At 61.7% G+C, this 23,870-nt stretch overlaps 1 protein-coding gene and 1 long non-coding RNA gene across 3 annotated transcripts; one reads left to right on the forward strand and one right to left on the reverse strand.

The window, feature by feature from the left end:
• Positions 1 to 104: 104 nt before the first annotated feature.
• Positions 105 to 18,626, reverse strand: LZTS1 (leucine zipper tumor suppressor 1). Of its 2 annotated transcripts, XM_054000691.1 has the most exons (4): positions 18,560 to 18,626; positions 4,231 to 4,640; positions 2,959 to 3,783; positions 105 to 2,319 (listed from the first exon to the last, which is right to left on the reverse strand). In XM_054000691.1, exons 2-4 carry the CDS (start codon positions 4,579 to 4,581, stop codon positions 1,660 to 1,662), a joined length of 1,836 nt encoding a protein of 611 aa, XP_053856666.1. In that variant the 5' UTR covers positions 4,582 to 4,640; positions 18,560 to 18,626; the 3' UTR covers positions 105 to 1,659. The 2 variants fall into 2 exon arrangements, with proteins under 2 accessions (XP_053856666.1, XP_053856667.1); XM_054000692.1 differs by lacking the exon at positions 18,560 to 18,626 and having other exon boundaries at positions 4,231 to 4,645.
• Positions 18,627 to 18,744: 118 nt separating this feature from the next.
• LOC128820158 (uncharacterized) lies at positions 18,745 to 23,658 on the forward strand. Its single transcript, XR_008440842.1, has 2 exons — positions 18,745 to 19,219; positions 23,533 to 23,658. It is a non-coding gene; the product is annotated as an uncharacterized LOC128820158 (long non-coding RNA).
• The last annotated feature ends 212 nt before the right edge of the window (positions 23,659 to 23,870 follow it).

Raw genomic sequence — 23,870 nt, forward strand, 5'->3', positions numbered from 1 at the left:
GCAGTGCCAGACCCAATTGGGCAGTGCCAGGACAGGCTGGGCAGTGCCAGACCCAGCTGGGCAGTGCCAGGACAGGCTGGGCAGTGCCAGACCCAATTGGGCAGTGCCAGGACAGGCTGGGCAGTGCCAGACCCGGCTGGGCAGTGCCAGGACAGGCTGGGCAGTGCCAGGCCCAGCTGGGCAGTGCCAGGACAGACTGGGCAGTGCCAGGACAGGCTGGGCAGTGCCAGGCCCAGCTGGGCAGTGCCAGACCCAACTGGGCAGTGCCAGGACAGGCTGGGCAGTGCCAGGCCCAGCTGGGCAGTGCCAGACCCAGCTGGGCAGTGCCAGGACAGGCTGGGCAGTGCCAGACCCAATTGGGCAGTGCCAGGACAGTCTGGGCAGTGCCAGGCCCAGCCGGGAGAGCTGGGGCAGTGGTTTGGGGTGCTCAGGGCCGGGCGCAGAAGGCACAGACTGGTTCCTGTGTGTCACCTTTCCAGGCCGGAGTGGCACGAGGGACGCGGAATTTTGCACAGCTCGGAGCCCGTGGCCGAATTGGCGGCATTGGGATTGTGCAAGAACCCCCCCCCCAGGAGCCCTGGAATGGGGCAGTGGATAAATAATTGCAGCAAAAATATCATTGCACTGGCACAGAGGGGTCTCGGCTGGAGCCCCCCACCCCACAAACTGGGTCCTGCTGGTTCCCTCCCCACCCAGGGGGACACGAGGGTCACCAGCAGCGCCACCTCATCATCTGTGGAGCCACTCGCTGGTGGCAGGAGGAACTTTTAAGAGCTGGGGTAGAAATTAAGGTGGAAGTGGTTGGTTTGGGGTGTTTAACCAGCTCCCCTTGGCCGGATCCCGCGGGATCGGGGCACGGGAGGAGATAAGGCAGCCGGGGGTCCCCGGAGGGACAGCCCTAGCGAGTGCAGGGGGCCGTGGGGTGAACACAAACCCCATTCCTTGGTCAGGCCATGGCTGGGACATTCCTGTGAATTCCTGGGTGCAGCTGCTGTGCGGCAGCCAGAAAAGGGACGGAGTCCGTGGGAGCTGGGAGTGCCGGGAGGGCTGTGGGGGCCGTGGGAGCGGTGCAGGGCGGGCTGTGCTCGGACTGAACATGGATTTCGGGGTGATTTTGGGGTGATTTCAGGAGGTTGGGCTGCACCAGGGGGGTGTGAGCAGGTGGGGACCTCCTCACGGGCTGGCAGGGCGGGTGTGGCGGTGGCAGGAGGCGGCTCTGTGCTCCCACAGACGGAGGGTGAGGAGGAGTGGGAGCTTCCTCCAGGGAGCTGGGGCTGATTCCTGTCGTGGGCAGCGGGCAGGACTGTGCTGGGCCATCCTGGCAGCTGGGCACACACTGGGGCTGAATCCTGCCACCATCAGCAGGCAGGACGGTGCTGGGCCATCCCTGGGGCTGTGCCACCCCCAGGCCGGGTTCCCCAAGCCTGGAGCAGAGCACCCCTGGGCGCTGGGCACGGAATGGCAGAGAATTCCCTGGAGTGCTGATCCCTGCCCTCCTCGGGGGCAGAGGGGGCAGCGCCGGGGCGGTGCCGGGGCGGGGGAGCTGCGGGCACGTCACCATTGGCACGAGTGGCTTGGTCACCTCTGGAACACGACGGAGGGACGGGGGGACACGGCTCGGCTCGGCTGCACGGGAGCGTCTCGGGAGGGGACAGCGGCTCAGATCTCGGTGGCGATGATGTCCTCGTAGGGGACGTCGGCGCCGGGGATCTCCAGCTCGATGGGCTCCTTGCCGTCCTCGCCCGCCGCCAGCTGCTGCAGCATCTTCTCCAGGCTCTGGTTCCTCTTGTACATGTGCAGGTAGCTCTGCTGCAGCTGCTTCTGGTAGTGGATCACCTTCTCCTTCTCCTCCTTCCACGTCTGCCGCTCGTGCTGGAAGCTGCAGCTCATCTGCTCGTTGTTGTCGCGCTCCGCCTTCAGCTCCGCCCGCAGCCGCTCCAGCTGCCCCTGCAGGGCCTGGGCATCGTCCCCGCCCGGCCGGGGCCCCTCGCGGGCCTCGCTGAGCTGCTCCCGGAGCACGGCCAGCTCGGAGCGCAGCTCCAGGATCTCCTGCTCCAGCAGGTTCACCTTCTCCCGCAGCAGCTCCGACTCGTTCTTCTTGCGCTGCAGCTCGTTCTCGCACACCTCCAGCTCCATGGCCTTGGTGCGCAGCGACACCTCCAGCTCCTGGGTCTTCATCTCCAGCCCCTCCATCTTCAGCCTCACCTCCTTCAGCTGCGCCTTCAGGCTCAGGATCTCCGTGGTCTTGGTGGTGAGCTCGGTCTGCGACTCCTTCAGCTGCTGCTTCAGCAGCGAGATCTCCCCGGATTTCTGGCACACCTTGGGGGGGGGTGAACACCTGAGTTAGGGCTGGACCGCGGGGAAAGCCCGGGGTACCCCGTGTGCGCTGGGGTGCAGCGTGTGGAGACCCTCAATTCAACTTTTTTACCACTATTCTTTATAATTCTAATTTAATTGCAATTATTATTTATAATTAATATTACATTAAATAATATGACACGCTATTATTTATTATTAATATTCATTTATAATGAATATACCTCTTACTAAACGTTGGAATTTCCAGCAGATTAACGGTGTTTGCTCGGCGATACCAAGGAGTGAGTAAATTAACCTTAAGCAGAGAGTGGAAGGTTTTACTGCTCCCTAACCAACAGCCATGGCAAGCCCAAGGAATTCCTATTTCCTTGTGGCAAGGCAGCTTTTACAGCCCCTGTGGGGCAGGAAAACCCGGGCTGGAGGCCGGGAATGCCGGGTTATTTTAATGCCTGAGGGGGTTTGTGCTGTGCCTGTTCCCTTGGGTGAGGGGAAGGTTCAGGGGGGCAGCGAGAGCCTCAACCCCACTGCCCTGGGGACAGCCCGGGGGCTCTGCTGGCATTTCACATCCATTCCCCACAGCCTGGGAAGGGCTGGGGGGTTCGGGGCTCTCCCCCTCCGCGTCCCCCTTCTGCCTCTCACCTCCCACTGCGTCTCCTCCAGCGCCGGGGCAAAGCTGGTCTTCTCCTTCTCGTAGGACCTCAGCTTGGTCTCCAGCAGGTTCTGCTCCTTCATGAGCTTCTCCAGCTCCTCCCGCAGCTGCTGCTTCTCCTGCTGCAGCTGGAACACCTGCAGGTGCAGCACCTGCTGCGTCCGCTGCGTTTTCTGCGAGGTTTGCTTGAGTTTGCTGTTGCACTTCTGCTTCAGCCCCTCCAGCTCCTCCTTGCAGCGCCGCTGCTTCTCCTCGTAGGCCTGGCAGGAGCTGATTTCCTTCTCCTCGAAGCTCGACTGCAGCTCCTGCAGCTCGCCCTCCCTCTCCAGCAGCTTCTGCTCCAGCTCCTGGATGGTGGATTCATCCGTGGAGATGGGCGAGCGCACGCAGACGCTTTTCTCGGCGGCGGGGCGGTGCTGGGGGGCCTTGCCGGGGTTCAGGATCTTGTTGCCGCCGTCGGAGAAGGACATGGCCTTGAGGCTCATCATGTTGCTGTCCTGGATGATGGCACACTGCAGGATGTTGTGGGCAGAGCCCCCGAAGCGGCTGATGGGGCCCATGGGGGTGACCAGGGGCTCCAGCTGGTAGCTGCTGCTGGTGCTGTGCGTGGGCAGGCTGGACATGGAGTTGCGGCCGGAGTCGGACAGGCCCCCCGAGCACGGCAGCGGCCGCAGCTCCTGCTCCTTGGCCTTCTCCGGGGGGTGCAGCTGCTGGGCCAGGGGCCCCCCGCTCTCGGGGGACGAGTGCAGGATGGCCCCGGAGCGCGGCAGCACCGGCTTGAAAGCCGTGGGACGAGGCAGCGGCTTGTCCCCGCCCTGCCGGGGAGAGCAGAGCCCGTCAGCACCGAGCGTCAGCACCGAGCATCAGCACCGAGCATCAGCACCGAGCATCAGCACCGAGCGTCAGCACCGAGCATCAGCACCGAGCATCAGCACCGAGCCTGCCCTCCCGCCCCTCCTGCCCCCCCGGGACAGCACCCCCGTGGTGGGACAGTCCCCCGAGGGCTCGCGGGGACGCTCGCGGGGGGGGAAGCTGCCGGCTAAAACGGCTGGGTTTGGAAATGAAAGGGCCCCGAATCCTTCGGGCCGTATTGCGGATCCGAACTCCCAGAAGCAGAGGCGGCAGAGTGCCCCCAGCTGCCCCTGAGCTTCCTCACGGACCGCAGCCGACACAACCCCGCGGTGGCACCTGCGGACGCTTTGGGGACAGGAGGGCTCCGGTGGGACATCCCCCCGCTCCCAGGGCCGCTTTTCCCCACTCACCACCTCCAGCTGGCTGGGGAAGGGCATCAGCTTCTGCGGCGTGGGCGTCCCGAAGTCCAGCCCGCTGGTGCCGGCGGGCACGCCCAGCTCGCCGCCGCCCAGGGCGGTGTAGTCCGGCCGGTGCGAGCCGTGCGACTTCTGGCTGACCTTGATGTAAAAGAAATCCTCATTCTTGCTGCTCTTGGAGCCGGACTTGTGGCCGGAGTCCTGCGAGAAGCCGAAGCGGAGCAGCCCGTCCGAGTAGCGGTTGAGCTTTTTCAGGTGCGAGGACTTGCGGAGCTTGTACTGGGAGGCGCGGCAGTGCTTGCTGTGGAAGCTGTGGCCGGAGATGAGGCTGCTGACGCTGCCCATGCTGCTCCCGGCGCCGACAGATCATAGCAGAGCCCGCGGTGCGGCCGGGAGCGGCGAGCCTGGGGACACGGGGACACGGCGTGAGCCGGGAGAAGCCACCCGGGGAAGGGTGGCAGAGCTCCGCGGTTTGGGGGTGTGAGGGGAGACACTGCGGGGGGACAATTGTGGGGGGACAGCGCCGAGCTCTGTGCGACAGGGACGGGACAGTGCCAGGGGGGCACATCCCATTCCAGCTGGGCTTCAGGGAAAGGTTCTTCCCCCAGAGGGTGGCCGGGCACCGGCCAGGCTCCGGCTGGGACTCCGTGCTTGGGAGAAGCTGGATAAAGCCAGGAAATGGCTTTGAATGGCTTTAATTTATTACGAATTTTAATGGCTTTTATTAAATATGTCATGAATTAAAATGGATTTTTATCCATCCTGGATAAAGCCAGGAAAGTTCTCGAAAAATGCCCTGAGGAGGAAAAGGGGTTGGTGGCGATTTTTAGGTGCCTGGCAGGTGTAATCCCAACCAGCACCTCCTGCTCGTTCCTGGACACATCCCGGCTCCACAGCCTCTCCCGCATCCCCGGCGCTCCCGGATCCCTCTCCGCATCCCAGCGCTCCTCTAAACCCGCCTGAAAAGGGCTCGGCGAGGCTTAATTAGCGTTAATGGCCCTGGCACTCGAGGGGACGAGAGGCCCCGTGAGCGCTGCCATCAGAGGCACGCGGCGCTCTCTGCTCATCCGCTTTGTTGTGAGGGGAAAAATAGAAATAAAATAAAGCCCCAGCTCCTGGTGGCCTCTGCGACACTCGGCTCTAATGGGGACGCAGATCCATCTCGATAATTAGCTGGGAGGAGAGGGAAGGCAGGTAAATAAAATGATCTGGGTCCTGTTTGCACTGGAGGAGGAGGGGAGGGAAGGTTTCTGCTCCGTGCTGTGTTTGGAACAGCTCAGAGCTCCCGCTGGGTGCTCCAGCCCTCTCCGGAGCTCTCCAGGCCGAGTTCCCGTGGTCCAAGCAGGAATCTGGGCGTTAAATTGGGGGTGGGAGAGGGTTGGGTGGTGGAGGGGGTGCAGGAACGCTGTGCCAGGGCCTCCTCCCTGCCCCATCCTCAGTCCCAGAGTCAGGCCTCTGTTTCCCCACTCTCCTCTTTCCCCACTCTCCTGTTTTCCCACTCCTCTTTTCCAACTCCTGTTTTCTCATTCCTGTTTTCCCACTTCTCTTTTCCCACTCTTCCCACCCCTCTTTTCCCAGTCCTGTTTTTCCACCCCTTTTTTCCCCCTTCTCTCTTTTCCCACTCCACTCTTTTCCCCCTTCTCTCTTTTCCCACTCCTCTTTAACCATTCCTTTTTTTTCCCCTTCTCTTTTCCCACTCCTCTCTTTTCCCATTCCTCTCTTTTCCCCCTTCTCTCTTTTCCCCCTCCTTTCTTTTCCCGCTCCTGTTTTTCCACTCCTATTTTCCCCCTTCTCTCTCTTCCCACTCTTCTTTTCCCACTCCCCTTTAACCATTCCTTTTTTTTCCCCTTCTCTTTCCCCTCTCCTCTCCTCTCTTTTCCCACTCCTCTCTTTCCCCCCTCTTCTTTTCCCACCCCTTTTCCCATTCCCGGCCGCTCCCAGCCCCACCCGCGCTCATCCCTCACTTTTGTCTGTTTTCCTCTCGCCGTGCCCCGAGGACCGGCGCGGATGAAGCGGCGCGGGGAAGACGGAGCGCCCGCCTAATCCCCAGATCCATTTTTGGGAGATTAAGGGAAGCGAGAAAGGCCCGAGCGGCTGCCGGGACGCTGCTGATACGGCACAAGCTTTGGGAAGAGGAGGAGGGGAGGGATCGCCGCGGGGAACGCGATAATTGCCCCCACAATTGTCCCCACAACTGCCCCCACAACTGCCCCCACAAGTGTCCCCACAACTGTCCCCACAATTGTCCCCACAATTATCCCCACAATTGTCCCCCACAATTGTCCCCACAATTGTCCCCACAATTGCCCCCACAATTGTCCCCACAACTGTCCCCACAACTGTCCCCACAATTGCCCCCACAATTGCCCCCACAATTGTCCCCACAACTGCCCCCACAATTGACCCCACAACTGCCCCGACAATTGTCCCCACAATTGTCCCCACAACTGCCCCGACAATTGTCCCCACAACTGCCCCCACAAGTGTCCCCACAATTGCCCCCATAATTGCCCCCATAATTGTCCCCCACAATTGTCCCCACAACTGCCCCCCACAATTGCCCCCATAATTGTCCCCACAATTGCCCCCCACAACTGCCCCCACAACTGTCCCCACAAGTGTCCCCACAACTGCCCCCCACAATTGTCCCCACAATTGCCCCCACAATTGCCCCCACAACTGTCCCCACAAGTGTCCCCACAAGTGTCCCCCCACCGTGCCGGTGCCTGCGGGGCGGTGGAAGGCGCTGTGACAATGACACAGGTGCCACCTGCGGCCGCAGCGGCCCCGGGCAGCGCTCAGCTCAGCTCAGCCCTGTACATTTGTTTGTGACACGTCCCTGTACATTTATTTTCCACCCGGGGGGGTCCGCACGCACCCGCGGCTTTGAGCCCCTGAAGCGGCCGGAGCCGCTCGCTGTCCCCTCGGGCAGACGCGCCCGTGGATTTTTGGGGGCCTGTGGGAGATGGGAGAAGGGGGGAGGCAGCGCTGGGACTTTCCAGCTCCTTGGCAGGAGGCGTCTCCATCAACCCCAGCCCTCCCACGCACGCCCGAGAGGGTTGGGCACGTTTTCCTTCTCCTTCCCTCTTAAAAAATGAACGCTTTGAAAGCCGTGGGGGAGTTGGAATTCACGGGCAGCGACGGCAAAAAGAGGAAAGCCCTGGAGCCAGCGGAGCTGGGAGGGCACAGGACCCCAAAAAGGGTCAGAGCCGTCCCTTTTCCTCGTTCAGCACCTTCCCTGTGTGACGTGCAGGGGCGCTGAGGCCCTGCAGGGAGCCAGGGGGGGTTTGCTGAGCCACCAAACCCCGGCACCGCGGACATTCCCACGGGAGAACTGCGTGGATACATCGGGGTTGGGGATTTAAGGGCGTTGGGAGTCGGGCTGGGTCAGAGCAGGGATCTTGTGAAGCGTAAAAAAATAAATGGAAATGACCCTGAGAGTGCAGGGAGTGAAGGTGGGGGTGCACAGCTGGAGAGGGGGAGCACAGCTGGAGAGGGGGAGCACAGCTGGACAGGGGGAGCACAGCTGGAGAGCACTGGGGGCCTGAGGGGTGTGACACGGCCAGAGGTCACCAAACCACAGAATTAGAAGAAAAGGCCCTGGAGATCGAGTCCGAGCTGTGACCTGAGAGTCCCCCCGCAGTGAGGGGGTGACTGGAGCTGCGGGGGGGTCACGGTGTCCTCGGCGGGTCCCGCGATGTCCCCAGAGCCCCGAAGGTGATTACCGCGATTAATTAGCGAGCTCAGAGAGCCAGAGACGACGCGAGCAGCGTGTCCCCGTCGCTGTCGCTCCGTGCCTGCAGCAGACGAGCCTCTCAAGGGTCTCCTGCCGGCACCGCCACGGTGGTGGCAGCAGCACGAGCCCCGTGTCCCCTCCCCGAGCAGGTCTGTGACCCTGCCAGGCGCTTCCAGCTCCCCCTGGATCAGGGAACCCCGGGATGGTCACGGTGGAGATCACCCAGAGCAGCGCCTGGGGGCGTGGGGGGGTCCTGGGGGGGCAGATCCCGACCAACAGCGCGGGCTGAACCCCGGGATGGGGGAGAACACGTGGATTCACCCACTCGGGCTTGTGCGGAGAGAGAGGTGGGGGGGGAAAAAAATGAATGGCATCTCATCCCCGCAGTCATGCCTACCCCGCACGTGGGAGCGCCGCTCTCCCCTGCCTCCTTCCCCCCGGAATTCAGTCTTATCTCCCTCAATCTTATCTCGCTCAGCCTTTGAAGCTTTGCCCCTTTCCCTGCGCCTTCCCGAGCAGTGCCCCTGGCAGGAGCCCTGCTTTCCCCGCCGAGCCGCTCCGCTCCCTGCTCCCTGCCGATCCTGTTCTTCCCCCCCCAAGCTCTGGAATGCCAGCGCTTCCTTCTTCCCCGCGAGCTCTCGCCCCCGCGTTTTCCCTCCTGGATTATTATTCATCCTCGCCGTGCAGATGCTCCCACACATTTGGGTGTTTGTTGGGAGATGCACGGATAGCGCGGAGCAGCTGCCAAGAGCCCTGAGCCTTCCTCTTTCCCTCGAGCGCTGCCAGGCGCTGTGCCCGTGTCCCACCCGGCCATCTGGGGCTTGGGGACACCGGGAATGTGGCCCTGGAGGGGGAAACCGGGCATTTCCACGGCGAAAAGTGCTGCCTGGAGCATCCGAGTTGGGCTTTAGTGAAGGGAATGGCTTGGAGCTGGGCCTGGGAGCGGCACTAAACCCGGACTGAGCCTCCAGCACCCCCAAACGCTGCTGAACCCCCCTGGGCTGTGTGAGAGCAACTGCCCGGCTCAGCTCCAGCTCCTGCTGCTCTCCCTGCGCCCAGCTGGGGCCGGGCTCCCCTAACCCTGCTCTTTTTGCCCTCCAAACCCTGCTTTTACTCTCCAAACGCTGCTCTTTTTACTCTCCAAACCCTGGTCTTCTAGCCCTCCAAACCCTGCTCCTTTTGCTCTCCAAACCCTGCCGACTTTACTCTCCAAACCCTGCTGGTTTTACTCTCCAAATCCTGCTGGTTTTACTCCCCAAACTGATTTTTACTCTCCAAACCCTGCTGGTTTTACTCCCTAAAATGATTTTTACTCTCCAAACCCTGCTCTTTTTGCCCCCCAAACTGATTTTACTCTCCAAACCCTGCTCCTTTTACTCCCCAAACTGATTTTTACTCTCCAAACCCTGCTGGTTTTACTCCCCAAACTGATTTTTACTCTCCAAACCCCGCTCTTTTTGCCCCCCAAACTGATTTTACTCTCCAAACCCTGCTCTTTTTACTCTTCAAACCCTGCTGCTTTTACTCCCCAAACTGTTTTTTACTCTCCAAACCCTGCTGGTTTTACTCCCCAAATCCTGCTGCTTTTACTCTCCAAACCCTGCTCCTTTTGCTCCCCAAACTAATCTTTACTCTCCAAACCCTGCTGGTTTTACTCCCCAAACCCTGCTGGTTTTACTACCCAAATCCTGCTGGTTTTACTCCCCAAATCCTGCTGCTTTTACTCTCCAAACCCCGCTCCTTTTGCTCCCCAAACTGATTTTTACTCTCCAAACCCTGCTGGTTTTACTCTCCAAACCCTGCTGCTTTTACTCTTCAAACCCTGCTGCTTTTACTCTCCAAACTGATTTTTACTCTCCAAACCCTGCTCCTTTTACTCCCCAAACTGATTTTTACTCTCCAAACCCTGCTCCTTTTACTCCCCAAACTGATTTTTACTCTCCAAACCCCGCTCTTTTTGCCCCCCAAACTGATTTTTACTCTCCAAACCCCGCTCTTTTTGCCCCCCAAACTGATTTTTACTCTCCAAACCCCGCTCTTTTTGCCCCCCCCAGACGAACGGCAGCCCCCAGCCCGTGGCCGAGCCCCTCCCGGCGCTGCTGGGGCCGAATTCAGCCCCTGCCGGGGCAGGCGCCGGCCTCGCGGCGCTCCTTTGTGCCTCGGGGCCCCACGACAAGGTTTTCATTCACTGCCACCATTGTCCCCGCTCTGTCAGCGCCATCCACCGCGCTGGTTTTGATCGCGGGCCGGCACAAAGCGCTCTGCGCGTGTTCCGCCCCGATTTGCCATTAGCGGGCGGGGGGTGGTGGGGGGGACACTCGAGAAGAATAACCCGCCTCGATGACACGTTCCAGGCACTCGACTGGCCCGGGAGTCCTGCACACTTCGTGTCCTGTCAGTGAGCACCGGGAGAATTCGCGGTGGCTCTGCCAGGGGCTGGGTGGGCTCCGTGCCAGTGTGGCTCTGCCCCGGAGTGCCCTGGCAGCTGCAGGCCTGCGGGGTGAAGGTGCGATTGCTGAAAAGCAAAAAAAAAAAAAAAAAAAAAAAAAAAAAGAAACACAAAAAAAAAAAAAAAACCACACACAAAAAAAAACATACCACACACAAAAAAAAAAAAAAAACAGCGGAAAAAAGGCCCAAAAACAGCAAAAAACAAACCACAAAAAAAAAAAAAAAAAAAAAAAGGCAAAAAAAAAAAAGGCGGAAAAAAGGCCCCAAAAAAGAAAAGAAAAAAAAAAAAAAACAAAAACAAAAAAAGGGGGGAAAAGGCCAAAAAAAGGCAGGAAAAAAAAAAAAAGGAAAAAAAGGCGGAAAAAGGCCCAAAAAAAGAAAAAAAAACCAACTAAAAAAAAGGGGGAAAAGGCCAAAAAAAGGCAGGAAAAAAAGGCGGAAAAAAGGCCAAAAAAAGAAAAAAAAAAAAAAAAAAAAAGGAGGGGGGGAAAGGCCAAAAAAAAAAAAAAAAGGCAGAAAAAAGGGAAAAAAAATCCGAAAAAGGAAAGAAAAAAAAAAAAAAGGGAAAAAAAAAGAAAGAAAAAACCAGCAATTTGCATCGCACCAGTTCCTGCGGGAGGGTGGCTCAGGCCAAGGTCGCTCAGAAAGCCAAAAATCAGGGCTGAATTCGGCAGCAGCTTTGGGCAGCGCCTTGCAGGAGCCGCGGACAGCCAAGGAGGGACCGAGGCGCGGCTCCCGGCCGGGATGTGCCCAAAGCCGGCAGGGTGGAACCATCCCCGGCGGGACGTGGGCGGCTCCGAGCGGCGTTCGGGGCAGGGCAGGGGGGGGTTTGTGCGGTCAGCGGTGATTCAGAGGCGGGACGGGCTCCGGGGGTGCCACGCCGGGAGAGGCTCCCGGCCCTGCCCGCGGGCGATTGCTCAACGCCCGCAGAAAATCGGTGTCAGCAGCGTCCCGCGGCTGCGGAGCCTCCTGTTGGCTCCCAGCAAATCCCCGGCCCAGAGAGGGGATCTGCTCCTCTCCTCTCTGCCCCGCAGCCCCCCCGGGGCACGTGGGGGTGACACAAACCCTGAGAGCAAACAAACCCTCCCTCCTCCCAGAGCTCCTCGGGGACCAGGCTCTCCCAGAAATGATTAAAAAACTCCCTTCAGGCAGGAGCTGCCTCGGCTGGGGCCTGCTGCTGCCACGAGGGGATAAACGGGAATATTTCAGCCCAGCGGGGCAAGTCCTGGCCGTGAGGAAGAGGAGGAAGAAGAGGAAGGTCTGGCTGGGAAAAGGGGGCAGTTAAAGGTCCAGCCAGCGCCAGAATCCCCTGCGATGGAACCCCCCGGGATCCTGCAGGGAGTCACGGGCTGAGGGGAGGCCTGGGCTGGGAAAGGTTCTGCCCCAACAGGGTGGTGGGCACCGCCACGGCCCCGAGGCTGCTCCAGGGATGGGATTTTGGGGTGTCAGCGCAGGGCCAGGGCTGGGACTCCGATCCCTGTGGGTCCCTCCCAGCTCAGGACATTCTGGGACCCCAGAGCGGATTGGGGTGCCAGCAGGTGGTGAGCGATGAGGGACTGAACATCGTCACCTCCCGCCTTGCCAGCCGTGGAACCGTGTCCCCAAAGCTCAGCTTGGGAATCTGCTGCTCCCAGGCCAGCCCTGGAGCTGCCCCTGAGCCAGGAGGGATTTCTGGAGGCCAAACCCCCTCCCCAAGCTGTCCCCACGCAGCTGCAGAGCCCGGAAAAATCGGGGCATTGCCGGGAGCTGGGCTGGGCACAGCCCCGGCCCCTGCCCCTGCCTGAGCCCTGCTCCCAGCTGCCCCACGGGATGGATGCTCCCTCCGGGATGCAGAGCAGCCTGGGAACATCCCAGGAGCTTGGAGATCCCTGCTCTACCCACCTTGCTCGGTCACCTGCTCTTCTCCATCCTCCCAACACCAGCATTTGTGTGAGCAGCCCTCAGCCGCGATGTGAGAGCAGAACCCCGATTCCTCCTCCCTCTTTTTTTTTGGGTTAAATCCACTCCAGCCCCCCACCCAGCTGGCAGCCCCGGCTCCACCACGTGCCAGACCCTCCCGGTGCCACCCAGAGCTGCCCAGTTCCGTCCCCGCTGCCGTCGCCGGGCTTTGGGAGCTCGGTGATTCACAGAGCACCCACACGAGCCACATCAGTCATGCTCGGCTACAAAGGGAACGCGTGTGAGACACCGTTAAATATTCCTGGGGCGGAGAGAAAGATCCTTTCAGCTCCCGTAATTCCTCCCAGCATCTGGCTTTTCGCACTAATGAGCGACTGAGACGGCAATTAGAGCCCTGCTAATTGGCAAGGCAGAAACGCCCGCTCCCTGCTTTGGTCTGGGGGACACCTGAAGGGTGACAGTGGCGCCCCAGGAATTCACCCCGGGGGATTCACCCCCTCCCGTGCCTCGAGCCGTGGGGAGCAGCCGCAGCGCCAAGTTTGGGGACAATTTGGCCTCCCGGGGATGCTGGGGGGGACAGGGAACCCCGTCCCCCGAAGGGGACACCTCGCCTGAGGTGCTGTCCCTGCAGGTGTGGGGCGGCCCCTCCTGCCCGCCCCCCCGGCACGGGGGAGGGGGATATTTTGGGATATTTCGGGATACTTCGGGAGCCGTCTGGGGCTGGCAGGTGGTGCCGGGGTGGTGACAGCTGAGCCCGGCTTTCACTCGGGAGCCGCTTCTCTTCCCGAGCCTGCCCCGCACAATCTGCCGCGCTGGGAGCTGACATTCCCGGCTCCGGGATGGATCCCTGAATTCCTGCCCGGCCAGCACCGAGCCCGGCGGGGCTGGGGGTCCCGCAGCCTCCCCCGCCGCATCCCCGGGCTCTGCCTGATGGGAAGGCTTTGTCTGTCCGGCTAAAAATAGCAGGGACTTGGTGTAACTCGGCATGAGCCCGAAATACTTCTCCTCCCAGCTTTCCGCTTCCACGGGCTGCTCACGTGGCCTCACCCCTTTAATTATGGATAAAAGCGGGATGAGGGACAGCAAACCCGTTTCCCTCAGCGTGGAACGAGGTGCTGGCACCAAGGGCTCCTTCCACGAGGCACCGAGCCCCCCAAAACCTGCAGGAAGTGCCTGGGCCGAGGCTCTTTGTGCTGCACAACTCCCCCAGGCGCAGGAGGGGAGCAGCATCCTCTCCATGTACAGGCAAAATTTAGCAGCGGTGCTCAGGCTGCCATGGAGACCGGGCTGTGTTTGCAATCTCCGCGCCTTTTATTGTCTCTCCCCCTCTCCCGAGCTGGCTGAAAAGCAGCCAGGAGCAGCAGGGCTGGCATTGCCCCCCTGGCACTGCCCCCCTTTGCTCCTGGTGGCCACAGCAGCCAGCCCACCCACCCCCCTCCGGGTGCCCTCTCTGCTCCTTCACCCCCCTCTCAGGGCCACTTTGGGCACCTCCTGGCCTCTCTGGGGACCACAAAGCAAATTTGGGCTTGCTGGGCTCAGATGGGCACCCTGAGGGGCACGGGGCCACCCTCTGCTGTCCCCTCCTCCCTGTGCCCTGGGGACGGCCAGGAACGGGGGCACAAGGGCTGGAATTGGGCTGGAATTGGGCTGGTTTGGGGCTTTTTCCTTCAGCCACGGGCCTGAGAAACAGGAGGGGGAGTCACCGGCCCTGGCAGCAGCTGAAACCCCCAAATCTCTGCCCCAGCCTGAGGAAACTGAGAGTCAGAGGGAAAACCTCTCCCAGGCAGGGCCTAAAGACCCTCCCTCAAACTAAACCCGGTGCCAGGTCTAGGCTGGGCTTTGCTGTGATTCCTCCTGTGCTGCCCTTCCCTGTCTGTGGTACCAGTTACACCCGGCTCATCTAAATTTGGGGATTTTTGTGCCCTGCCTGGCGCTCAGAGCTGAGGAAAGGCAACTTGTGCTCCTTGATGAGGAGCCAAGCTCGGTCCTCGCTGTGAGGAGCATCTGCTGCCGCTGTCTCCTCATCCCCAGCTCCTCTCCTGCTTCCCAGAGTGTCACATCCCATCCCGATGCTCCAATGCAGCAGCAGAAGAGGAAAAAAAAAAAAAAAAAAAAGGCAAATTCAGCTCTCGCTTCCCATTTTCCTCTCCCTCTCTTTTCCCGACTTGGCCCGTGGTGAAATCCACCCCTTTAATGCCTGGCTGCCAAATAGAGCAGCTCTCCCAACAGGGAAATGTGCATCAAAGTTGCAGGGAATATTTAATTAACCTTTAAAGGAGCTCTTCCCTAAGTGGCTCACGGAGATGTCACTGAGTTGTTCCGAAAACTGGGAGGAGCAGGAGGAGACGGCCGCTGGAAAAAGGGGCAGTTCAAGATCCAAGTGTTCCTGGATCCCGAGCTGGAACCTCTGATCTTGGCTTGGGCAAGGGGCCAAATCCACAGCCCTGCATGCAGGAGAGCTGGGAGAACTCCGAGGGGACACCTTGGGATGGCAGCAGGGATTTTTTGGGAGGTTTTCCTTTCCCGGGACCTCCCAGCTGCGTCCTCTCCCTCTCCCAGGCCTCGGAGGATCCTCCCTCCTCCCAGAGCCGGAGCTCGGGGACCAGGCTCTCCCAGAAATGATAAAAAACTCCCTTCAGGCAGGAGCTGCCTCGGCTGGGGCCTGCTGCTGCCACGAGGGGATAAACGGGAATATTTCAGCCCAGCGGGAAAAGTCCTGGCCGTGAGGAAGAGGAGGAAGAAGAGGAAGGTCTGGCTGGGAATGCTGCAGGGGCGCCGGAGGCAGAGCTGCACGTTTGGTGCTGCAGGAACCCCAGAGCTGCACGTTTGCTGCTGCAGGAACCCCAGCGCTGCTCGTGCAGCTCCTTCCGCAGGATTTGGCTCCCCAAATCCAGGGAATTCAGGGCTTCCCACAAAAAAAAACCCAAAAAATCCTGGAACTGCTCGGCCTTGCTGCTCGCGTGGGTTTCTCCCAGCCCAGGGAGCAGCACAAAACCCTGGCTTGCAGCAGGGAAAGCCTCGGTGAGCCACGTGCCGAATCTTTGTGCATTCCCTGCTATTTTTAACTAATCCCGAATGGAAACCTTGCCCAAGGCTCCTGCCCACTCCCGGCCTTGCTCCTTTCCTGCTGCTCTGCAGCTCCTGGAAAAATCCCCCCCCAAGGGCAGCTGGCGAGCGAGAAACACCGAATAAATCAGGCAGGGGGTGGATTTGGGGCCTCCCAGGAGAGAGGGATATTTATAAACACGCCAGTGGTCAGGGGGGACAGGAAAAAAAACCCCTCCAAATTTCCTCTGGGGGCTGAGCTTTCCCTGAGCCCCGCAGGATGAAGGTGCCACGGCTCTGCCACGGAGCCACGCGGGGCCACAGCCGCGTCTCTGCCAGGCTGGGCTGCTCCAGGAGCAGTTTTAGGAGCGGTTTTAGCAGCAGGTTTTGCAGCAGGTTTAGCAGCAGCTCCCGGAATAGCTGCAGTGCTACTACAGTTTCACACTTGGCCACGCAGCGCAGGCACCGAGCTCTGCCGGTGGCCCTGGGTGACTCGGTGTCCCGGGAAGGGCCCCTGGAGCTCGGCTCTGGCTCTCGGGGATTTTGGGGATGGTGCCAAGGATCAGATTCCTGCCCCGGGCCCGGCTCTGCGCTGCCCATCTCTGCGTGCCGAGGATGCCTCACCTGAGCATGACTGGACCTGCCCGCTGCAGACAGAGCCTTTCCCCTTTCCCAGAGCCTTTCCCCTTTCCCAGAGAGGGAAAAGAGGGATTTGGGGCCGAGGAGAGAGCCAGGGGTGCAGGAGGAGGGGCAGCCCCCTGCGACAGATCCCTGCCCCCTCCACAGCGCAGCATCTCCCGCTGCCCCTCCTGCCCCGCACGCCTGGGCACGGGAACGCAGCCCTGGCAGCCCCCCCCCCCCCAGCCGGGGGGGCTCTGGGCTGCTCTGGAACTCTCATTTTGCTGCCTGAGCCTCGCCTGCCTTCGCCTCCCCCCCCCTCGGCAGCGCTGCCTGCCAGGAGCGGTGACTAACGGGTGGGAGGGACGGAGCGGCTCCGGCCCGATTCGGCAGCCCCGCCGTGCCAGGGAGGGCTCAGCCGGGCACAGCTGGGGGCTCGGGGGGGGGCCAGGGAGTCCCGCAGCGGGGGCCGGGAGCATCCCCGGAGCCGCGATTGTGCGGCTGAGTGCGCTTTTGCAGCTGCCATTAATTGCCCCCAACGCCGATTGCGAGGATTTCGCACTTCCAGCTCTCTTTGTGCCGTTCATTAATGACCCTGGTAATTAATGGCCTGGGCGGAGCGGCTCCGCAGCCTCGGGAAAACCTGGCTGGGGGCGCGGGGGTGAGCTGGACACGCGCAGGGGACAGAGTGTGACACTGGAAAAGCCTGGCTGGGGGCACGGGGACACACGCAGGGGACAGAGGGTGACCCTGTGCGAGGCTGGGCTGGACGGGAATCCCTGGCAGAGCTTCCCAGGGAAGGCAAATCGGTGTCTGGTTGATGGTGGAGGAGTTTTTTTTTTTTGTTTTTTTTTTTTTTTCTTCCCTGCTCGTTTTCTGCTCGCCGCAGCCTCCGGCGCGGAAGGGGAGCTCTGGGGAGGATTTGGGCAGCCGTGGGGGGGCTCCTGTGGAAACGCACGGGCCTGCCCCCAAAAATGGGGCCAGCGCTGGTCCCTCCTGGCTCCCCGAGGCGCACGGGGGAGGAGAAGCTCCCCGGCCCCACTGTGAGCGCAGGAGAGAGACAGAAACCCCTCAGGCCAAGGGGGTGCCCCGGGCTCGGCTCTGCTGGACGGGGCAGCCACGGGGAGAGGGGGGGGGGGGGGTGGTGGCACAAGGGGACAGCAGGAAACCGAGCCCAGCTCGCCGGGTGACAGGGATGCACGGCAGGGATGCAGCTGTGCCACCCCTGCAGCCGGGACCGAGCGATGGGAGCACATCCCCGGGGTAGGGGGGGGATCAGCACTGGGGGTCCCGCACGACCCCGGGCCCTCTCGTGGGTGTGGGACCCTCCTTCCACGCGGGAGGGGGGACCTGCCCCGTGGGAAAGACCCCTGAAGCAGGAGGGAGAGCCCGGGCCCCTCCGGGAGTGTCACGGTGCAAGCGGCGCTCAGGTGGCTCAGCAAGGACGGGAATGCCGCGTGCCAGGACGGGAATGTCGCCTGCCGGGACCTGTCCCCGTGCTCGGCCACCCCGCGGAGCACCGGCACCGTGCGGGTCTGTCCCCGAGCCCCCGGTGTCACCGGCGGAGCGGTGCCAGCCCGGCGCTGACTCTGGCCGTGGCAGCTCTCCAGCGCCGCTTTTCCAGGCGAGATTAATCCCCGGCTTTTCCAGGAGCTGCGCGGGCACCCGCGGGAGCTGCGCGGCCCCCCGGGCAGCTCTGAGCTCCCTCCCACGCCTTCCCCGGGCTGCAGAAGCCGGCCCGGAGCGGGGGCAGCCCCGCCACCCCTCGTGGCCCCAGGAAAGGCCGGACCCCTTCCAGAGGCGGCGGGACGGAGCTGCCGCATCCATCCCGGCGCGGTTGGCGTTTCCCGCAGGGGTCCCCGCTGCCCGCGCCAGGCGCGGCCCCCGCGCTCCTTCCTCCCCTCCCACGCACCCGGCCCTGCCCGCGCAGCTCCAGCGGCGAAGAATTCCTGCAGGAGCAGGCAGCCCCTCGCCGGGATGGCTCCGAGCTGATGACAACAAACCAAAGGCATCCGCTCCTTCCCTTCCTTCCCCTCCTGGCCCGGCACTGCGGGGCTCTGTAACCTGAGGCAGCCCGCACCGAGGTGCTGAACAGGCAGAATTTTCTCGCTGCCGTGTGAAAAGAAGTTTGCCAGACTTCAGAGGGAAGCGAAAAGCCAGAGCGGAGCCCCGGGGGAGCCGCGGGCGGCTCCGAGCGGCCAGAGGGATGGGAGCCGGCAACGGGGGCGAGTCCGGCCGCTCTCCCGGGGCGACCCTGACCCTTCGTGACCGAGCCCGAGCCCTGTCCCCGAGCCCCGAGCCCGGTCGCCACGGTGCCGGGCCGGGAAAGGGCCGGTGCGGGGCATCCCCGACGCCGCCGTGCCCGGCGCGGGGGGTCACCCCGAAGCCATCGCACTGTGGGGAGCCCCGACCGCGCATCTCAGCCCCTCCGGGTCCCCTGGGTGTCCCGTCAGTGTCCCCGCAGCTCCCCGGGCAGCGTCCCCCGGTGCCGCCAGCGCTTCCCCCGCGCGTCCCTTCCGTGGCCCTGCCCGGAGCCCCCCCGGGCACGGCCCCCCGGTGTCCCCCCGTGCCCACCTCGGGTGGCCGCTGGCTCCTCGGCTCGGCGCGGGGCTCCGCGGGGGCTCCCGGAGCCGGCCCGGCCGCAGCATCCCCCGGCGCGGCGGCGGAGGAGGAGCCTCGACCCCGCGCACCGCGCACCGGGCCCGCCCCGGCGCAGCCCCCGGCTTTGTGCGCCGGCCCCCGGCCCCTCCTCTGCGCCCCCGGCCCCTCCTCCGCGCCCCGGGCCGCGGCTGGGGCAGGAGCGAGGGGTTCTGCTCAGATGCGGAGGGAGAGGGGCCCGCGGGTGGATCCGGGCTCCGCCGGCGCTGGGCTCGGCTCCGGCGCCTCGGGAAGCTCTGCGGGACCGGAGCCGAGGCTGGCGGAGCAGCCAGGAGCCCGCCCGGCCGCGAAAGGTCCGGGCTGAAGTTCCTGTTCTGCCTGATTCGCTGCGAGGACTTTGAGCGGAGGCTCCAAAATCCCGGCCTGGGCTGTGCCCGGCTCACGCCACAGCCGCTCCCGGTGGCACCAGCAGGGACACGATCCCGGGGCCTGTGACCGCCGGCAACCCGCCCGGGGCGCTGGAACTGCTGCTCCAAGGGGGACCTGACCCCTCCTGGGCTCGCTGGACGTCTCGGCTAAATCCACTCGGACTGGGCCCCGATTTCTGTCGCCCAAGCAGGTTGTGCGTGGCCGCAGGTGAGGTCTGTCCTGCTCCTGGTTTTTCCAGGCTCCGTGTCCTTCCGTTGCTCGCTGGCAGCCTGGAACAGGGCTGGAGGTGCAGCGACATCGCCACGTCCCTTCCGTCCCTGCCCACCGGCCCCTGGTGGGGGGTGTTCGCCATCCTTCCCCCTGCCCGGAATTTTCCTGCCCGGAGTTTTCCGCCTGCCCCGCGCGGGGGCCGGGGCGCTGACGCAGCGCTCAGGAATCCGCCGGGCAGCTGGCGGCACATCTGGGCTTGTCCCGGGCACATCTGGGCTTGTCCCGGGCACATCTGGGCTTGTCCCGGGCACGGAGCGGCCCGGTCCGGTATGCGGGGAGGGAGGATCGCCCGAGCCGGAACAGGATCCCCCTTTCCAGCCCGGGATCCCCATTCCAGCCCAGGATCCCCCATTCCAGCCCAGGATCCCCCATTCCAACCAAGGATCCCCCATTCCAACCAAGGATCCCTCATTCCAACCAAGGATCCCCCATTCCAGCCCAGGATCCCCATTCCAGCCCAGGATCCCCCATTCCAGCCCAGGATCCCCCTTTCCAGCCCGGGATCCCCATTCCAGCCCAGGATCCCCCATTCCAGCCCAGGATCCCCATTCCAGCCCAGGATCCCCCTTTCCAGCCGGGATCCCCATTCCAGCCCAGGATCCCCCATTCCAGCCCAGGATCCCCATTCCAGCCCAGGATCCCCATTCCAGCCCAGGATCCCCCATTCCAGCCCAGGATCCCCCATTCCAGCCCAGGATTCCCGTTCAGTCTCACCCTGGGCTGCTGGGTGCCCAAGGGATTGGGATGGTGTTCTGTGGGATTGGGATTATCGTGTCCTACGGGGTTGGCATGGTGTCCCAAGGGATTGGGATCATGGTGTCCCATGGGTTGGGATCATGGTGTCCCATGGGTTGGGATCATGGTGTCCCAAGGGTTGGGATCATGGTGTCCCATGGTTTGGGATCATGGTGTCCCATGGTTTGGGATCGTGGTGTCCCATGGTTTGGGATCATGGTGTCCCATGGGGGTTGGGATCACGGTGTCCCATGGGTCGGGATTGTGGTGTCCCATGGGTTGGGATCATGGTGTCCCAAGGGATTGGGATCATGGTGTCCCAAGGGATTGGGATCATGGTGCCCCATGGGTTGGGATCATGGTGTCCCATGGGTTGGGATCACGGTGTCCCAAGGGATTGGGATCATGGTGTCCCATGGGTTGGGATCATTGTGTCCCATGGTTTGGGATCATGTTGTCCCATGGGTTGGGATCATTGTGTCCCATGGTTTGGGATCATGGTGTCCCATGGTTTGGGATCATGGTGTCCCATGGGTCGGGATTGTGGTGTCCCATGGGTTGGGATCACGGTGTCCTATGGTTTTGGGATCACGGTTGTCCCAAGGGATTGGGATCATGGGTGTCCCAAGGGATTGGGATCATGGTGTCCCATGGTTTGGGATCATGGTGTCCCAAGGGATTGGGATCATGGTGTCCCATGGATTGGGATCATGGTGTCCCATGGGATTGGCACGGTGTCCCACGGATGGATCTCCAGCCTCCGGCACAGCCCGAGGAGCTCAGCACTGGGATTTGCTGCGCTCCCCCAGTGGGAGCCGGGCCAGCGCCCCAGGACCGGGCGGGAGGCGTGACCCCAACCCAGCCCTGCCCTCCCGGGGTCTGACAGGAGCGGGAAGGGTCCTGCGGGGCTGGGATTTATGGGATTGGTGGGATTTATGGGATTGATGGCGCTGCCCCTCGGCAGACGAGATCCACCCCCCTGCCTTTTTTTGGACGCCGTTTCCTGGCAGCTCCCTCGGTGTCTCTGCTGGGCTGAGCCGCGCTCCCACAGCCCCGCGGCTGGAATGGGATATTTTGGGAGCTCCGAAGTGAAGGGAGGAAGAGGAAGGAGAGGAGGAGAGGGAGGGGGAGAAGAAAGAAGGAAAAGGAGGAGGAGAAGAGGGAGAAGAGAGGGAGGGAGGAGGAGGAGATGAAGGAGAAGGAGGAGGAGGAGGAAGAGAAGGAGGAGGAGAGGGAGAAATAGAAGTAGGAACAGAAGGAGGAGGAGAGGAAGGAGAAGGAGGAGGAGGAGGAAGAGAAGGAGGAGGAGAGGAAGGGGAAGGAGGAGGAGGAGGAAGAGAAGGAGGAGGAGAGGAAGAAGAAAGGGAATTCACGTGAGCACAGAGGGCTCAGCAGGACTGCACGTGGGAAGTGAGGATTCATTTTCAGCCGGCTCCGTGCTCCTGTGGCAAACCACAAGCAGGAGGGATCCGCTCCGGCCGGGCCAGCGGCAGCTCCCAGGAATCCTCCGGGCTGGGGGCTCAGCAGTTGTGCCACCGTGAGGGGGTCGGGGGAAGAGCCCCGCGGTGTCCCCTGGCTGTCCCTTGGCTGTCCCCGAGGATGTGCTCGGCTCCTCTGGGCTGGAACTTGCCCTGCCTGACTCCTCTGGGCTGGAAGTCACCATCCCCAGCTCCTCTGGGCTGGAAGTCACCATCCCCAGCTCTTCCCAGGCTGGAATTCACCATCCCCAGCTCCTCTGGGCTGGAAGTCACCATCCCCAGCTCCTCTGGGCTGGAAGTCACCATCCCCAGCTCCTCTGGGCTGGAATTCACCATCCCCAGCTCCTCTGGGCTGGAATTCACCATCCCCAGCTCTTCCAGGCTGGAATTCACCATCCCCAGCTCCTCTGGGCTGGAATTCACCATCCCCAGCTCCTCTGGGCTGGAATTCACCATCCCCAGCTCCTCTGGGCTGGAATTCACCCTTGCTGGCTCCTCTGGGCTGGAAGTCATCCTGCCCGGCTGCCCCATCCATCCCATCCCATGGATCCCATCCCATCCCATTGATCCCATCCCACTGATCCCATCCCATCCCATCCCATCCCATCCCATCCCATCCCATGGATCCCATCCCATGAATCCCATCTCACTGATCCCATCCCATCCCATCCCATGGATCCCATCCCATCCCATCTCATGGATCCTATCCCATGGATCTCATCCCATCCCATCCCATGGATCCCATGGATCCCATCCCACTGATCCCATCCCATGGATCCCATGGATCCCATCCATGGATCCAATTCCATCCCATCCCATGGATCCCATCCCATCCCATGGATCCCATTCCATCCCATCCCATGGATCCAATTCCATCCCATCTCATGGATCCCATCCCATGGATCTCATCCCATCCCATGGATCCCATGGATCCCATCCCACTGATCCCATCCCATGGATCCCATCCCATGGATCCCATGGATCCCATCCCATCCCATGGATCCCATTCCATCCCATCCCATGGATCCAATTCCATCCCATCTCATGGATCCCATCCCATGGATCTCATCCCATCCCATCCCATGGATCCCATGGATCCCATCCCACTGATCCCATCCCATGGATCCCATCCCATGGATCCCGTGGATCCCATCCATCCCATCCCAGTCGTGTCGGAGCTCGCCCCGGGTGCCGCGTCCTCCCCCGCAGCCGCCGCCGCCGCCGCCGTGTTGCTTCACCTGCCGAGTCACCTGGAAGCCTTCCCAGGGCAGGGGAGCCCCGGAGAGGAACTGGGAAGGATCCCGGGGGAGGTTTGGGTTCCTGAGGAGCGTGGGGTGAAGGCCAGGTCCTGAAATGCCTCCCTGAATCCACCTGGATTTCCCCGTGGTGGGGCCTGACCTGTTGTGAAAATCCCCCCGGCAAACATTCCACGTTTTAACTGCTTAAAAATTCCTCCAGCAAAACCCAGCCACAAAAAAAAAAAAAACAAACCAAAAAAAAACCCCAAAAAAACCAAAAAAATCCAACAACAAAAAAACCCACAACCAAAAAAAAAAAAAAAAAAAAAAAAATCACAATAATCCACTTTTTGTCCTTTGGCTGCAAACGGGGCGTGAGCCACGGGTGATTGCTTTCCCTGCAGGGAATTCAGGCAGGGAAAAGTTCCCGGGCCTGGCTCAGGTCTGGCAGCTCCGGGAGTGGCTCAGGTGTGGAGCGAGTCCCTCCCTCTTCCCTTCCACCCCTCCTTCCTCCATCCCCCTGGACGCAGCCCTAAGTGGATTTGCATGGCTACGTGGAATAAAATCCCTTATATTTCAGTATAAAGGAAAAGCAGAAATGACAAAGACAGGATTTCCCCCCCTCTCTTTATTTTTTTTTTTCCTTTCTTTCCCCACTCCCAGATTCTTTACAAATCCGCTGAAATTGGATAGAACTCGGTTCACACTCGTTTGCTGCTCGGGGAGGGAATTACAAGATAATCAGATCAGTGATAAAAGCAAGAAGTAGGTGTGTATTTAATGACTTTTTCCCCCACAGAGCCGTGAGGGAAGATCGGAGGAGTGAGGCAGAGGCTGGAAAAGGAAACAAAACCTCCAAAGGCTCCGCGGGGCTGGAGGGCTCCGATGGCACCCGGGGGTGGCAGGGAAATAAACGGCGCCTTGATTTTTCCGCCTGGATTTTCAACAGATCCGGGCACGGGATGTGGGGTGGGAAGGGCTGGGGGGACGGGGAAGGGGCATCCCCTGGGGCTGGGCAGGGGGGGTCACACGGGGCTGTCACAGCTCTCCTGGTTTGGAGGGTGGGTTTGCTTCCCAAAACCACGGGGATGGGAATTTCCCTTCCAAGCGGGGAGAAAGCGGCTGTGGGGCTGCCCA

This window comes from Vidua macroura, chromosome 28 (assembly GCF_024509145.1).
Source record: "Vidua macroura isolate BioBank_ID:100142 chromosome 28, ASM2450914v1, whole genome shotgun sequence".
Lineage (NCBI taxonomy): Eukaryota > Metazoa > Chordata > Aves > Passeriformes > Viduidae > Vidua > Vidua macroura.